This window comes from Urocitellus parryii, chromosome X (assembly GCF_045843805.1).
Source record: "Urocitellus parryii isolate mUroPar1 chromosome X, mUroPar1.hap1, whole genome shotgun sequence".
NCBI lineage: Eukaryota > Metazoa > Chordata > Mammalia > Rodentia > Sciuridae > Urocitellus > Urocitellus parryii.
The window spans coordinates 79,426,485-79,445,218 of NC_135547.1; the positions used below are offsets into that span (position 1 = coordinate 79,426,485).

At 35.6% G+C, this 18,734-nt stretch overlaps 1 protein-coding gene across 1 annotated transcript in view; it reads right to left on the minus strand.

Annotated features, from left to right (window-relative positions):
* Positions 1 to 18,734, minus strand: part of Zdhhc15 (zDHHC palmitoyltransferase 15) — a 90,680-nt gene that overhangs the window by 50,976 nt on the left and 20,970 nt on the right. The window contains exon 3 of the mRNA XM_026405591.1: positions 1,064 to 1,158. Coding sequence (XP_026261376.1) covers positions 1,064 to 1,158 — 95 coding nt within the window. The remainder of the gene's footprint in view (positions 1 to 1,063; positions 1,159 to 18,734) is intronic.

Here is an 18,734-nt window from a genome sequence, read left to right on the forward strand (position 1 = left end):
TCTTGTTAAGTCTGACTTAAAGTCTCTTTTGTCTGATATTAGAATAGCCACCCTTGGTCTCTTTTGATTACTATTTGCTTATATATTTTTCTGTTCTTTCAACTTTTTATGGCTTGCTTCTAAAGTTAAATTTTGTGGACAGCTTAAATATAGATCATGATTTTTTAAAATTCATTCTGCCAATCAGCCTTTTACAGGGAAAGTTTAATCCACTTATGCTTCAAGTAATTATTCATTAGGAAGGATTTCTGCCATTTTCTCTCTATATTATATCCCACATATTCCTCAATTCCTGCTTCACTGCCTTTCTCTGTGTTTAATTTTTTCCTTTTGTATCATTTTGATCCATAATGGAGAAAATTTGGATCTGCATTTTTCCTAGTGTTTGGAAACTGGTAAAATCTCTCCTATTGCTTTTTTCCCCTACTTCAGAATCTAACTTAGCTTAGATAAATGCTTAGTAGCATTTATCATATAATAAATGCCTGATATAACCACAAATTCCTTCATGAATTTCAAATACTGCATGAAACATGTGGATTTAAGAGAACACAGCTTGAAAATGATTGATTAAACAATTATATTTTTCTTCAGAGTCTTGCTGGGTATGAAAATAATACACTTTATAGAACTGAACTTGTTGAGGTCTCAGAATTGAAGTAGGTCCTTGTTTTTTTTTTTTTTTCTAATTAAATCACAGTACAGGTAGTGGTTTCCTAGTCTTAAGATATCCAGGACTAGTGGTTTTACAAACTCATTCAATAGTCTACCCTACCTTTAATGTACCTTTATCACTAAGTGTTCTTCTTTAAGATGAACTTAAACCAGTCATGGTGGTGTGCAACCAAAACCCAAGGGACTTGGGAGGAAGAGGCAGGAGGATCACTCAAGCCTAGGAGTTCAAGGCCAGTCTGAGCAACATAACAAGACCTCATTAAAAAAATGATTACCCTGATTTTATTTTCAATGGAATTTAATTGCTCCACTTTTGTCCTCTTCTTGCTTTATTAGCATCTCTACTTTCCTTTGTTCTTAGCATGTATGAAGTAACCAATATTCTTACCTTCTGGTTAGGTTGCTGTGGGAGTGTAAAGATGGACTTCCAGTAGGTCCACGCAAAGAACACAAAAATGGCATGGTAGAGTATGAGGTAGATAACTGAAATGAAAAAAAAATCAGGACTTATGTTAACTTTTTATCCATTTTGAGAGTTCAAAAAGACAAACTTCCATGACAAATTTTTATCTTGTTTTCTTATTGCCAAGTATCTCTAATATTATTATGAAATATTCATTTCTAACATTTTCCCAAGCAGTGACAGAAATAAGTCATAATGCCAAATTTTGAAGCAGAGACTTCCTGGAAGTTGTATGCTCTAAAAGTTTCCATGTGATTCTGTGAGTAAAACAGAAAATGTCCTTTATGACAATATAGGAAAAGCTACTTTTATTGTTATTATCTCTGACACTGCGAGTAATGAAATGTGACAGCTATATAATTTAGAGATTATAACATTCTCTCATATTATTATAATATTCCATATTATCTCACTTTATTTTCTCAATAACATTGTGCAATAATAGTATAGGGTAGTTAATTAATTATCATGGGTAGTTGATTAACCAAAGTCACACACATAGTGTATAAAATGGCATAGTGTTAATAACCAAGTATTAGACATAGGACTTCTGACTCTAGGTCTCAAGCTCTTTTCAGTAGCCCAAAACATTACACACTTTTGATGTACCTCTAAAACAGTTGTACAAGTGGCTCTCCACTGCCTTCTTTTTCATAACCTTTGCCTCTTAGATAGCTCTTCTAACATGGGGAATTTTGGTATTCTCCACCAAAGTGGTTATAAAACTGAAGGTCAGTTTTTGTTTCACTGTGAGTACTTGAATGGCTTGGTATTATTACTTCAATCCATCAGAAAGACTCAAGGGAATGATGTGACTCAAGATAAAGGTAACAGGGCTGAACCTCTCATACATTTATGGCTAAATTGAAAAATGCCTTATTCTCTGGCCCATGCTTCCTGCCCCACAGTACATTTATATGTGCTTGACTTTAGTAATTATGAAATCTCATTTTAAGATTCAAGAATATAAAGTAAAAAATTAATGTTCACCCCACACATACATCTAACTTCCACTCTCCTCATCTTAAGGCATAACATCTCTTTGGTGTTGGGTATGTATCATTCCAGATCTTCTCATTTTTATATGCTTATAAATGTATTCATGCAATAAACATGAAATTTTTATGGTATTTAAAATTTTTCTTTGTGTTGTTTTTGAAAAGTAATACATTCATAAGGTTCAAAATTTGAAGTTAGGGAAGTATACAATGAAGTCTCCTTTTTATCCCTGTACCTCATCTGCCCAGTTCCTTTACCTGGAAATAATAATTTATTGTGTTTCCTTCTGAAGTTTTTTAAAAACAAAAATCACTAGTGTGTTTTCCATACAAACAGTAGAATTCTACACACTAGTCTATATACTATTTGATATTAGTAGTATTCTATACAGTATTCCATATACTATTCTGTACCACACTTGTTTTTCACTTAGAGTTGTAGATTATTTCACTTTATATAATTTGGAGAGAGTGAGCTTTCTCAATTCCTTTTAAAAGACTTCAAGAGATTCCATTGCATGAATTTACTATAACTTATTGAACCAGACTGTCTGATGGAACTTTTGGGTTTTTTCCTCTTCTTTTTCTAATAGAAACAATGCTTCAATAAATAATGTGTATGTATATTGGTTAGCACATGCACAAAAAATATGTGTAGGATCAACTACCTAAAGTAAAATTGCCAGGCCAAAAGGTATGCCTTCTAGTAGATATTGCCAAGTTGCCAATGAGAAAAGTTGTATTTGATTTATGTTCTCATCTTCAATGAATGAATGCTTCTTGCTCCATAGTCTATCCTTTGTGAAGTGTTATCATGTTTTTTTATCTTAGGCAACCTTTGTTTATAGAGATCAAGGGTAATGGGGTTAACCAATTTAGATCACTTGGCTGATAACTAAACTCTTACACTTGGCAGTATTTTATTGGCATTAACTATGTTTTACTGCAATGATTGAGATGGGAAGTGTGGGACTTTAACTTCATCCAGGTCCTACTACACATTATTGACTGGTTTGCTTATGGAATTGGAAATGGCTGGGTCTTATTTCTGTATTCCAAGGATTCACATAAATTATGGATGCTTTTTTACAGACATGTAAAATAAAGGATCTTGTGGCTAATGAAATCAAGGCTATTCCATAGATTGATATGATAGTTTATACTATAGATTTCATAAAAATTTTAGAGTTGGTGGAGACCATAGAGATTATCTAGTTCAAACCACTCATTTTATAGAGAGGTAAATGATGCTAAGAGATGACAAATGATTTGATCAGGGTTACCATGTGAAGTTATAGAAGCAATAGAACCAGAAACCAGGTTTCTTCATTCCCAGTCCAGAACTCGTTTTCTTAGAACAGAGATTCTCAAATTTCAGTTTGCATCAAATTTACCCAGAGAGGTTATTAAAATGCACATTGCCAAGCCCTACACTAAAGATCCTGAATCAGTAATCTGAAAAGGAGTCTAAGAATCTAGCAACTCCTCAAGCTCATTCTGAGTTAACACTATAAGAAAGAGAGCCTCACAGGCCATTTGGTTGCCCAGCCTACCATCCAAAGGAGGAGGCCCATCTCTAACATCCCTGGCAGCCAATTGCTTCATCTCTGCCAATGTGAAATGACTATTTTTGAACTATGGGCAGGCCTCATGATTCTCAATTTTATATATAAAATATATATTAAAATATATATAATTTTATATATAAAATATATATTTAAAAATATAATGTTCCTAAGCTATGGTCCCAAATGTATGCAAGTCCATTCTTTTCTGCCTTAACATGCAACATATTTCTTTTTGTTAATTTTTTTTTAGTTGTTGATGGATGTTTATTTTATTTATTTATATGTGGTTTTGAAAATATCCAGTGCCTCATACATGCTTGGTAAGTGCTCCACCATTGAGCCACAACTCCAGCCCTGCAACATATTTCTTTACAATTAGTATTTATACCTAAAACTGTAATTTTTATAAACTGCAAGGACACTAAGTCTTTCTTTTAATATGATGTTCCAGTGAGGTTTCAGATCACTAGAGAAACTGAACAGTTTATGAACTGTATCCCTGAACTGTCATGACTCATTGACATTGGAATGAAATGGGAAAACATCTTTTAAAAAAAGTAAATAAAAGCACAGTAGACCCCTTTGCTTATCTGATAGTCGTGGGGCATCAGAAGCTGCAGGAGCTAAGATTATCTACCACATGAAAGCCAAAAACTCTTGAAGTGTGTGTGTGTGTGTGTGTGCACACGCACACACACTTTTTTCTCTTTCTTTCAACAAGGTGAAAAGGTTTGCAAGAGGAGCAGAAATAAGCCATAGGGAACATGACCAACTGCCAAAGAAAAATCTACCTAAGTACGTAGTTTGCGTTTAGTCACTGTGTTGCAATGTGAATAGCTCATTGTGGTAATAGGTTCTGAAATTAGAATGATTACTTGAGCTTTATTCCTAAAATAATGATTCATAAATACCTGGATAAAAATGATAGAATCTGAAATTACATGGTTGAAGTAGCATAAACTTGTTATTAGCAACATGTTTGGCCAGAGGGATGCCTTTTCTAGATGTTGCTCCCAGGGATTACTTGGGAAATGAGTGACTGTGTGTGTTTTTATATGTCTGTGTGTATGCAATGTCTGTGCACACATTCTTGTGTGAATAAGAATGAATACAGCAGATAGACTACTCTGAATGAAATAAGATGAGCATCAAAGTGGGAAAAAGAGGAAAGTAAAGCAACTTTACTATATATTTTCAGAAATACAAATGCTAAGAGTTGTTGCTGTGACAAAGTATCTAACATTTTCTCTTTAAAAGCTATGGTTGGAAACTATGTAGTTTAAAAACACAGGGCTGGGGATGTAGCTCAATGGTAAAGCACTGGTTGTATGAGGCCCTTAGCTTGATAGCCAATAGTGGAAAAAATAAATTTTTAAAAAGGAAGTAGAAACAAATAACAAAGACTGGCTTGATCATTTCAAAGTGACTTTCCTTGTAAGGCAGGAAAGAGACACAGAACAACAGGAAAATAGCTACTTATTAGCATCACATTACTTTGGGCTAGGGATATAGCTCAGTGGTAGAATGCTTGCCTGGCAGGAATGAAGATCTAGGTTCAATCCCCAATACTGTAAAAAAAAAAAAATTGAGATTATTTTATGTGATACCTTTCATGCAATTGATGAATAAAAGCTCTTAAGTTGATAGAGGAAAATGGGGAGAAAGAATCACCTTGCAATTTACACATTGTTATGATTTAGATAACGTGTCCCCCAAAAGATCATGTGTGAGAAATGCAAGAATTTCCAGAGGTGAAATTAGATTATGAGAGGTATAACCTGATCAGAGAACTGATCCACTGATACATATTAATTTAGCAGCAATTGTAGGCAGGTAGGGTATGACTGGAGGAAGTTGGTCACTGGGTTTGTGCCTTTGGGGTTTATATTTTGTTCACGGTGAGCAGAGCTCTGTTTCTTGTCGCCATGTCCTAAACTGCTTTCCTCAGCCATGCCTTTCTGACATGACGTGCTGCCTCTTCTTGAGCCCAGATATGGAGTCAGCTGTCTATGGACTGAGACCTCTGAAAATGTGAGCTAACATAAACTTTTCTTCATTTACATTGTTCTTGTCAGGTCTTTTAGTCCCACCAATGAAAAAGCTGACTAAAACACACACTATTATTCAAATAGGGACAGCAGTTGTAGCTTTAGCAATTGAAAGAGATCTCTCCTAAACTCCCTATTTTGGCTCAGGATAGAAATCCCCAGATTATGATCAGGGGAAATTTGTCAGCAGGTGACATCTCCCTTTGAGTTCAGCACTTAACAATGAGGTGTTGATTCTAATGTTCGAGCTTACTGTCTTACTTACTTTCACTGTTTTATAATTTCTAACAAAGAGCTAAACCTTCTCTCTCCCTTATCTGAAGAAATGGAGAGAATGAGGTCAAGGCCCATAGGTTGTGCCCAAAGACCTAAGGACACTTCATGAGAATAAAGAATTGCACATGAGTTGTTTCTGTTGTTTAATTACCTCCTAGCATTTAAGGTTTTCTCCAGTTGTTTCCAAGGTTTAGACAGTTATCTCCTAGGAGTCTCTCTGATGGTGGGATCAAATTCTGGTGTCAACATATAGAATTATGTTTTGAAAGGGCATAGTCTTCCTCATTAATATCAATTTCAAAAGTTGGGGTTATAACCTACGTAACCCAATCTCTCTTAATTATCCATTAGGTATATGCCACTCATCAATTTATATAAACTTTTCATAAAGCTAGTATGTTTTCAGTCTATACCAGTTCTTGGGTGCATAATGAGTCTCATAAGTTTGCAAGCCACTATTGTGAAATAGGGCTTCAGCTTATTACACTGAAATTAAACTTAGCCTTTCCTTTCCTTTCCTTTCCTTTCCTTTCCCCTCCCTCCCTGCCTCCCTCTCCCTCCCTCCCTCCCTCTCTGTCTCTCTCTCTCTCTTTCTTTCTCAGTGCTGGAATGGGATCTAGGGCCTGGTGCATGCTAGGCAATCACTCTACCCCCAGCACAAAGCAGAATTTTTAGGTTTCAAAGAGCTTTTTCAGTTCTTATGTATAAGAATTTGGTGAACAAAGCCAAGTTAACAAAATACAGACTTCATATACTTGCGAACATGAATTATAGTCCCTTTCAGTTTTTGCTCTGTCCATGTTAAGGATGCTTCTGCCTTTTGGTCTATTTTGGACATTGAGGTGTTATGTGAAACAAAATGGATTTAGAATCAGATGACAGGAGCTTGAATTCTAGATATGCCACTTAATAGCCTTGCCAAAAATCACATGAATATATGTAATCATATGTATATGTGCATAGGTATGTGTGTGCATATATGTAATATGCAAAATATATGCTTAACTACATTTTATATGATGTGCATATATATGCATATCATATAAAATGTAACATGCATTTATAAATATATAAGTATATATTTAAGTATATATTATATGCATATTATATAAAATGTGCAATTTATATATATATATATATATATATATATATATATGTATGTGTGTGTGTGTGTGTGTGTGTGTGTGTGTGTAAATACTTGCCTGACAAGGTTGTTGTGAGAACTAAATTGACTTAAAAATGTGAAAGTATCTGACATACTTTAAGGACTTAAAAACAGCTATTTTTTCCCTCTCCCTTATTTCCTCTCAAATCTTAGTGATTTGTCTTTTGAGATATAGTGATAAAAATTACACAGACTTCAGGGGCAGACACAAAATGGCTTTGTTCAAAGAGAGAATAGTTAGTTTCTAGTCTTCTCTGTTATGTCTAGCTTTTCATTGATTCATTCATCTTGGGGATAAAGAACTACACAAAGCAACATCCTTTGGGGAATAATCTTGGGCTGCTTTAAAATGTGTAGTTGGGATATAATTATTCCACATGTACAATATGGATTAAGTACAGCCCATTGCCTCCATGTTGTCAGGAATATTCACTGTGGATCCTAAAGAGGAACAGAGAATCTCTATTGTCTACATGGTTACATGGTGCTGGGGATTTGTGAACCAATTCTTTTTTTTGGCAGGAGGATACCAGGGATTGAACCCATGGGTGCTTAACCACTGAGCCATATGCCCAGGCCTTTCTATTTTTTATTTGGAGACAGGGTCTCAATTTGCCTCGCTAAGTTGCTAAGGCTGGCTTTGAACTTGCCATCCTCCTGCCTCAGTCCCCCCACCCGGATCCCCTGGGATTACAGGCATGTGCCAGCACACCCAGCTTGTGAATCAATTCTCATTGGCCAGGTTAATGAGAGAGGTTCTACCAATCGCAGGTTTGCTCCCTCAGAATGTATTATCTTTTGTTGATGCAACCAATAAATCCTCTGCCTGATTAACATGATGTTGACTTGATTTATTTCATTTCATTTTTTTTTTGCAATGATGGGGTCCAAACCCAGGGTCTTGCACATGGTAAGCAAGTGTTCTACTATCGAGCCACATCCTTACATCTTTGATTTATTTTAATATCATAAACTGTCAAGAGTTTCAAATGACCTCAGATGCTATTTGGTATAGTTGTCTAGAATACACATAAATCTGCTTTACATTATCCCTAATAATCAATTACCCAGCTTTTATTGTAACACTTGAAATAATGGGGAACTTATCAATTCCTGGGAAGCACATTCTATTGCTGGAAAACTCTGTTAAACACATTTTCTTTATATTATGGCGAAACATGTCCCCTGGAAATTCCCTCCCATTGATCCTAATATGGGAAGAAATCAGATTTGCTTAAAAAACAACTCACTAATAGACAAACAATAAAAAAAATGGGCAAAAGATTCAGCCAACTTCACAAAAGAAGATATACAGATGGCAATCACATGAAGAGATGCTTAACATCATTAGTCATTACAGAAGTACAAATTAAAACCCACAAGGAGATACTACTTCATACCCAATAGAACAGTGCCAAAAAACAAAACAAAATGAAGCAATGAGATGATAACATCAAGCAATGGTAAAGATTTATAGAAAGTGGGATTCTCATATATCACTGGTGGGGAAGCACAATGGTAGAACCACATTGGAAAACACTTTGGCAGTTACTTGTAAAATATATAAAGTATATATAAACATACACTTACCATATGACTCAGAAATCTCACTCCTAGGTATTTACCCAAGAGAAATAAAATCATATATTCCCACAAACGTCTGTACATGTATATTTTCATCAGCTCCATTCCCCAAACTGGAAACAACCCAAATGTTCCTAAACTGGTGAATGGAAAAGTGAACTGTGATACATCTGTAGTATAGAATACTACTCAGCGAAAAATAAAAGGAACAAACTATTCATATATGCAGCAACACAGATGAATCTTAAAAATGTATGCTGCTAAGTTAAAGAAGTCAAATACAAAAGGCTACATACTGTATGATTCAATTTATATAATATTAAGACAAAGGTAAAATGTAAGGTACAAAATCAAAAAACAAAACCAGTTAAGTGGTAGTGAGGGATAGAGAGTGAAAGAATTACTTGCAAATGGGGGAGAAAGAAAAATTTGGGGTAATGTAAATGTTCTATACATTGATTGTGGTGGTGTTTATATTATTGTATTTGTCAAAATTCATTGACTTGCACATGTAAAAAGGGTGACTCTAGCTGAGCTCTCTTCCTGCACTCACTCTTACTAGTGTTCTCTCTCCCTCTCTTCCTCCATGTTTGTCCTTGCTGTTTCAACCTTACTTAGTTGGCTATAAAAATTTTAGATCATGTGGGATGCCACTTACCCCCTAGACTTTATTTGATACAACTTTTGATTAATCCATGATTGCAGTGAACACACCTGTTTATATCCTAATATTAATGGCCAGGACAAGCACTCTACCGCTGAATTACACTCCCCAGCTCTGGATCTTTCGAATGAGAATGATTTCTATTTTAAAAAAATTCTTTAGAGTTCTCTCCCCAATCCCCCTCATCATAAACAGCTCTCTGGCTGGTACCTATTAAATAAAAGAGCCCTTTCACCATTTAAAAGGCAGAAACTGATTGGACCTCATTTAAAAATCCTTTTACTTTAATTAGAGCTTTTGGATCTTCAGAGGCCTCTGATTTAAAATTCCCTTCCTCTGAGTCCAGCTCCATTTCCTGGGGTAAATTTTTTTTGACTCAGGAAAGAAACATATAAAAATTGGTTTAAATTCTTTGGCTTTGTATGTCTTCTGACTGTGGGTTCCCATGTTTTAGACAATTTTTTGTAGATTAACATTCTCTTATGATCCTTCCTTATCTTGTTCTATTTTGTTTGAAGGTCTTATCTACTTTTGTTTTTTGCTTTTAAGAAGTAAGCATTTCACTGAACCACAAATCATTTTGCATTTGTTAACAGACCCAATATATTTCAGTCCTTTGTAATAACAAACTGTAACAGGGATCTAAGAGAGTCTGCCTTTGCTAAAAGCAGTGGCTCTTTCTCTAGACCCATACAAATGCTATGAGTAACTGAAAGCAGAAGAAATCTTGCCATCTCTGCCTTCATTTTTACCTGTCTCTTTATGAAACTTAAAACTTTGTGACACTACTCAGTTCTGCATGTACACAGTGTTAATCATTTAAGGAATGTTCATTAAAAACTAGTAGTACAAGATTTGTCAGCCCTAAACTTATCTAACCTCTCTCCTCCTTGAACTCTGAGGCTAAATTTGCTACATCCTGTTTCAGAGGCCCAGAGTGGTATAGTCATCATGGGCTTCCAGAATTATATGGGAGGGGGAGGGGGAGGGGGAGGGAGAGGGGGAGGGACACACACATCTCTGGAACTATTCCCAGACACAGAACTGAAGGGATGGTCAAGGTCAACCAGACCACAGTCTGATCAAGACCACTTAATGATGTGCTCTGCACCAATTCTGCCTTTCTTTCTTTCTTTGTTGGTTTAACCACTTTAATATCAAAGAAGATAAACTTTGAGGTACATACAGTGTATTGCCAGGTGCAGAGAGGGATGAAACACAATGATAACAGTTAAATCTTTCAGGAAGCATAAACAAACTTGTGTGGACCTAGTAATATAACCTCAAAATATGTAAATGAAAATCAGAATTAAAATGAAAAAATGGATAAACTTATACTTATGGTAGAATATTATAAGACTCATTCCTTAGTAAGTGATGGAATAGGCAAAAAATTTCAGTGAAGGACTGGGGTTGTGGCTTAGTGGTAGAGCACTTGCCTAGATATATGAGGCACTGGGTTTGATTCTCAGCACCACATATAAATAAAATAAAGATATTGTGTCCACCTAAAACTAAAAAAATCAGTGGAAATACAGAATAGTTGAGCATAATTATTAACAACCCTCACCTAATTGACATACTTACAACACTGCATTCAACAACTAGAGAATGTGGATTCTTCTTGAGAAAATATGACATGTTTACCAAACTTGACCATGAAGGGGAACACAAAGCAAATTGTAACAAATTCTAAAGGACAAAATCATACAGCAGCTCTTTTCTAAGCACAATGAAAGTCAGCTAGAAGTCAGGCACTGTGGCCCATGCCTGTCTAGGGAGGCTGAGGCAGGCAGGAGGATTCCCACTGGAGGACAACTTCAGCAATTTAGTGAGACCTTTGGTGTCTTAATAAAAATTAAAAGAAAACAAAAAAGGGCTGCGGTTAGCTTAGTGTTAAAGTGCCCCTAGCATGTGTGAGATGCTGGGTTCAATTAGGAAAATTAGAAATCCATATGTAGAAGAATGAAATTTGGGGCTGGGGTTGTGGCTCAGTGGTGGAGTGTTTGGTGAGGCACTGTGTTTGATTGTCAGCACCACATAAAAATAAATAAATAAAATAAAGGTATTGTGTCCATCTACAACTAAAAAAAATTTTAAAAAGAATGAAATTTAACTTCTATCTCTTACCCTGTACAAAAGTCTCAAAATGGATCAAAGACCTAGGAATTAGACCTGAAACCCTGCAACTGCTAGAAGAAAATGCAGGCCCAACACTTCAACATGTCAGCACAGGAACTGACTTCCTTAACAAGACTCCTATGGTGCAAGAAATAAAATTTAAAAATCAGTAAGTGGGACTGTATAAATTAAAAATCTTCTTTACAGCAAAGAAAACAATCAACAGAGTGAAGAAAGGGCCTACAGAATGGGAGAAAATCTTTGCCACCTGTTCCTCAGGACAATAATATCCAGATGATACAAAGAACTTAAAAAACTTAATACCAAAAAGACAAATACTCAATTAATAAGTGGGCAAAAGGCCTATATGGATACTTCTCAAAGGAAGAAATACAGTCAACAGTCAACAAATATAAAAAAGGTAAACATCTCTAGCAATTAAAAAATACAAATTAAAACTACATTGAGATTTTATCTCACTCCAGTCAGATGGCAATTATCAAGAATACAAATAATAATAAATGTTGGTGAGGATGTGGGGAAAAAGGTTGTTGGTGAGACTGCAAATTAATACAGTATGGAGATTTCTCAAAAAACTAGTAATGGAACTACCATATGACACAGCTATCCCACTCCTCAGTATATATCCAAAGGATTTAAAATCAGGTTGCTATAGTGATGCAGCCACATCAATGTCTGTAGCAACACTATTCGCAATAGCCAAGCTATGGAACCAACCTGGGTGCCCTTCAATATATGAATGGATAAAGAAAAATGTGGTGTTTATATACACAATGGAGTATTACTCAGCCATAAAGAAGAATGACATTATGGCATTTGCTGGTACATATGTGGATCTGGAGACTATGATGCTAAATGAAATAAGTCAGTCCCCAAAAGTCAAATGTCTTCATGATATATGGAAGATAATTCAAAATAATGGGTGGGGTGGGGTGAGGGGGGTAAAAAACAAGGAAGAAAGAGTAAAGGAAAAAGAGAGTGGAGAGGAAATTTCATCAAAGTTGAGGAAAAATCAGTAGAGTAGATGAAGGGGATTGATGAGGAAGAAAACAGGATGGGAAAAGGGAAGAACAGTGGCATGAATCTGACAGAATTTTCATAAGTGCATGCATAGATATGGCATGGTGAGTTCTGGCGTTGGGTGCCAATAGATAGATAGATAGATAGATAGATAGATAGATAGATAGATAGATAAAGTAAACTGTAAATGCATTGAAAAGGAATTGTGGAGTGGAAGGGAGCAGGGAGAAGGGGAAAGTGCTGGGGACTTAAATCAGAGTAAGTTGTATTCCATGCTTTTTTAATTATGACAAGGTGTATCTTGGTGGTGATTATAACTAAAAAGAATTTTTAAAAACCTCCAAAGACAAAAATGAAGCTTAAAACCTTGTTAAAACACATTAAAAATGTTTACTAAAAAAAAAAGAAGGGTAACTCCTACTGTATGTAAATTTTGGGAGGGGGTACTGGGGATTGAACTCAAGGGCACTTGACCACTGAGCCACATCCCCAGCCCTATTTTGTATTTTATTTAGGGACAGAGTCTCACTGAGTTGCTTAGTGCCTCGCTTTTGCTGAGGCTGGATTTGAATTTGAAATCCTCCTGCCTCAGTCTCTAGAGCTGCTGGGATTACAGGCATGTGTCACCGCACCTAGCTTGTAAATTTTATCTCAATATATCTGACCAAAACAACAACCACCACCACAAAAAAAAGAAATCTATACATGGGCCTTTTCCTTTGATATCTTCTCATCTTAGATTTTCTAAAATTCAGCAAGACAACTATTTATTCTGACTTCCCAGCTAAATATTTTCATTTTCCTCGGTGGCCAGGTCCAAATATCTTAGGAATAATGGGCTGTAGGATTGAAAGCAATGTCAATAGATACACAAATAGAGTGGGAAGTAAAATCATGATTCTGAAACTGAGCATTTATTTCACTATGGCTCAAGTCTAACATATAGATATCTTGTAATTTTAACTCAATATATGCCCCCATCCAGCAGCAAGCTGATGTAATTGGAGATTGCTGGGGCCATGCTGGGAAGGATACAGGATCATGGAAGTTCTAGCCCAGCCCATGGAGAGAGATGAGGTGAAGCATAGCAAAGTTAAAGTTTTGAAATGGTATATTTATAAAAGAATTTTGTGAAAATGTAAAGAAGCACTGGGCGCAGTGGCGAATGCCTATAATCCCAGAGGCTCCGGAGGCTGAGGCAGGAGGATCGCAAGTTCAAAGCCAGACTCAGCAATTTAGCAAGGCGCTAAGCAACTCAGTGAGACCGTCTCTAATAAAACAAAAAAATTGGGCTAGGGATGTGGCTCGGTGGTCAAATGCCCCTGAGTTCAATCCCTGGTACCCCTCCCCACAAAAGAAAGAAAATGTAAAGAAGCATAATTTTAGTTTTCAAAATTTTTTTACCAAGAGATGTATAGGATAGATACCACTAAACCTTACTCCATCTTTAAACCTGCCAACATTATAAAGGACTTATATTTTTCTACTCTACTCATTTCTGTATTATTTGTATTTTATGAAGTCCTATCACTTTTTAAAAAAAGTTTAGTTGTAGATGGACATGATACCTTTATTTATTTGCTTGTTTATTTATTTATTTATTTATTATATGTGATGCTGAGGATGGAACCCTGTGCCTCACATATGCTAGGCAAGTGCTCTACCACTGAGCTACAACCCCACCCTTCATATTTTATAATCATGAACAACAATAAAGTTTTATCTTTAAGTTCTTTATTAGAGAATTGTTGAATGAATCATAGTATGTCAATACTCTAAGATAATCTAAAAATGAGATATATTTGTATGTGCTAATATGGAAATGCATCTATTATATATTATTAAATGAAAAATCAAGTTATAGAATAATAGGCACAGTATCATCTGATTTAAAAAATCAAATCCATACAAATATACATGTTCATATTTATGTTCATATGTAAATGTAGAGAAAAATATCTAGAAGAATACAAATTAACCAAAAGATGGTAGTTGTCTATAAAAAGTAATAGGAGAGGAAGTAATGCGAGGAAGACTTGAATTTTTATCTTATATATTTCTGTATTGATTCAATTTAAAAATATTAATATTAAAGGATCTTTTAGAACCATGTTAGCCTATAAAGGAGGATTTTGTCCCCAATCCTTCTTTGTCAAACAATTTTACAATAATAAATATAAAATTGTATAATTTTAAAGTTAAACTTATGTTAACTAATACATTGAAAACACAAAAATTGTACATACTAACTAATGTGATGTTTCAATACACGTATACATTGTATAATCAGAGTAAATCTATTCCTCAAACATTTATCTCTTCTTTATGGTGAAAACATTCAATATCATTTCCTCTAGCTTTCTGATATATATACCACATGAAAACTATCTCTCTAGTTATTCTATCGTGCAATAAGCACACAAGAACTACTTATTCCCATCTACCTGCAACTTAGTCCCATTAATCAACCCTTCCTCATCTGCACCTCATCCCTCATCTCTACCTTTCTCTTAGCCTTCACTAACTACCATTCTATTGTCAATTTCTATGTGATTGACTTTTGTAGATTTCATATATGAATGATATCATGTGGCACTTGTTTTCTGTGCCCGGGCTACTTTGCTTAACATGACCTGCATTTCCATCCATATTGTCAGAAATGACAGGATGTCACTCTTTTTATGGTTGAATAATATTCCATTGTGCAAATGTATCACATTTTCTTTATCCATTCATCACTTGATAGACACTTCAGTTGTCTAAGCTACTGTGGCCAGTACTGCAATGAACATGGGAGCACAAGATGTCCCTTTGACATACTGCTTTTCATTTCCTTTGGATATTTACTGAGGAGTGGGATTGCTGGATCATATGGTAGCTCAATTTTTAATTTTTTGAAGATCCTCCATACTGATTTCCGTAATAGCTATATTAATTTATACCAGCAATGTATAAGGATTCCCTTTTCTCCACATCCTCAGCAATTCTTTTTGATATTTTGTGTTCTTGATAATAATCATTCTTATTGTAATGAATTAATATCTTATTGTGGTTTTGGTTTAACATTAGTGATGTTGAACATTTTTTTCATGTACCTGTTTGCTATTTGTATGTCTACTTTTGTTTACATCTCTTAACCATTTTTAATTGCATTTTTTGGTGTTGAATTTTTGGAATTACTTACATGTTCTGGACAGCAATCCTTGTCAGATGAATAGTTTGCATTATTCAGGTTGCCTCTTCAAAATCAGTATATTATTGAGAGCCCTGAGATTACTGCTCAAAACCACACAGAAGATTTCCTATACAATCTGGAACTGAATATATAAGATCAAGTTGTGGCCACAACTTGTTCTTCCCTGTACTCTTTAACCCTTTTGGTGTTAGATATTTCACTAATATATTAAGGTTAGTATAACCAAGAAGGGGACAGAAAGAAAATATTTCCATGATCTGGATTTTCAAATGGAAACCTGATTAAACTCTTGTATCGGTTTGCTTAGGCCATAATAAAGCACCATCCACTGACTGTCTTAAATGACAAAAATTTATTTCCTCACAATACTGAAGGCTAGAAGTCTAAGTTCAGGTACTGACAAGTTAGCTTCCTTCTGTGGTCTCTCACCTTGGCACATGGATGGCCATCTTCTCCTCATAACTTCATATGGTCTTCCTTTGATATCTGTGTCCAAATTTCCTTCTCTTACAAGGGCATCAGTCATATTGGATTAAGGTCCACCACAGTGACCTTATTTTAACTTAATGACCTCTTTAAAGGTCCTATCACCAGATACAGTCATATTCTGAGGTACTGGGAGTTAGGAATTCACATGTAAATTTGGGGGAAGTCAAGTCAGCCCATAATAGTTTTATTATTAAGGAAGTCCATTGATTTTTGAGAAGATAAATCATTATAAGCATTTTGGTGTTTAACTTTTTGAGTTCTTTATATACCCTAGAGATTAGTGCTCTATCTGATTTATGAGGGGTAAAAATTTGCTCCCAAGATGTAGGCTCTCTATTCACCTCACAGATTGTTTCTTTCCCTGAGAAGAAGCTTTATAGTTTGAGTCCATCCCATTTTTTGGTTCTTGATTTCAATTCTTGCGCCAAAGGAGTCTTACTAAGTAAGCTGAGGCCTAAATTTTCTGTAGTTGTTGAGAATGCCTTTATTTTATTTATTTTTATGTGGTGCTGAGGATTGAACCCAGTGTCTCACAAATGCTAGCGAAGCATAGCCACTGAGATACAGCCCCAGCCCCTTATGCATTTTAACTTTAAGGGAGAAACCTGAGAATTTAGTATGTAAACCCTTGAAAATGCAAATGAATTTATAAAGAATTGAGTTGAACTTCTGTTTAAAGGCCCTTCTTGAAGATCAGCAACCATGGGAAATGCATTGCTCTTAATTATATATGAATTGTGTGATGGATCATGCCTGATGTCCATTTCATTTTTAAGTTTTTCTCTTAGCCTTTCCACATCCTTTGGCCTTATTAGATTCCTAAACTCCACCGCATCCCAAATCCAGCTAAGATCTTCAAAATATAGATAGTATCATGCTAAAATGAGATCATTTTTGCAATATACTTATGAAAGCAAAAGAAATACATTATCATGGTTTTAGTATGCTCTATGAAAGAACGTGGAGATATCTTTAAAATTTTCTGAGTTCTGTATAAATAAGGCTGATATAATATGTAATATTCTGAGCTGTGGCCAGATGACCAGGACTTTATTTATTTATTTTTTTGTGTGCACTAGAGTCAGCATGACTAGGAAAACACATTTTACTTTTTTTGGATCTCAATTGATATACCTATACAATATGAATGCATGGATTTTGACCATCTATTTTTTTTTTCTAGTTCTCGGCGGACACAACATCCTTGTTGGTATGTGGTGCTGAGGATCGAACCCGGGCCGCAGGCATGTGAGGCGAGCGCGCTACCGCTTGAGCCACATCCCCAGCCCCATTGACCATCTATTTATAAGAGGAATCATAAGGAATTATAATAGAGAAAAATGTTTCTTAGAAGAAAGACCTTTCAGGTCCTCTCCAATGTTAGTAACAATACCAATAGCAATCATATAGTAATAGTGTTCACTACTATTTTTTTGTACTTATCATATTCCAGGCAATATGCTAAGAAACATACATCATCTTATTCATGTTCAAAATAACCAGGAAAGGTATGTATCATCTCTATTTCACAGAGTAAGAAAGTGAGACTTAGATTAAGTTCCCATGTTATGGTTTAGATATTAGGTGTCCCCCAAAAGCTCATGTGTGAGACAATACAAGAAAGTTTAGAGGTGAAATGACTGGGTTAAAAAAGCATTAACCTAATCAATACCTTAATCCCCTGGTAGGTATTAACATGGTGGATTACGGTAGGCAGGTCAAGTGTGGCTGAAGGAGGTGGGTTGATGGGGCATGCCTTTGGGGTATATATTTTGTCCATGGTAAGTCAAGTTTAGTCTCTACTTCCTGGTGCCATGTTCTGAACTGCTTTCCTGTGCCCTTCCACCATAATATTCTGCCTCACCACAGGCCCCAGGGAGTCAGCCATCTATGGACTGAAACCTGCAAAACTTTTTCTCCTCTAAAATTGTTCTTGTCAGATATTTTGGTCAAAGTGGCAAAAAAGCTGACTGAAATATCCCCAGTGTCATATACATGGAAAGTGGTAAAGTTGGCTTAACTCCAGGTAGTTTTGACACCAAAGTCTTTGCTTATCTGCTTCTTTGTTACAATGCTTTTTTTTCTGGTACTGGGGACTGAACCCAGGGAGGCTGTACCACTGAGCTACATCTCCAGCCCTTTTTATTTTTTTTATTTGGAGACAGGGTCTTACTTACTAAATTGTCCAGGCTGGCCTCGAACTTGCCTCCTGAGAAGTTGGGCTTTTGGAATGTGCCACCACACCTGGCTTTTATAGTGCTCTTAACGGTATATTAGAGATGTAATTTAACAGGCACTGTATTAGTTTCTTAGGATTGTGGTAATAGATTAATAAATTACCACGAGCTGAGTAGCTTAAGAGAAATTTATTCTCACAGTTCTGGAAACTAGACGTCTGAAATTAAGATGTAGGTAGGGTCATGCTCTTGCAGAAGGCTTCAGGGTT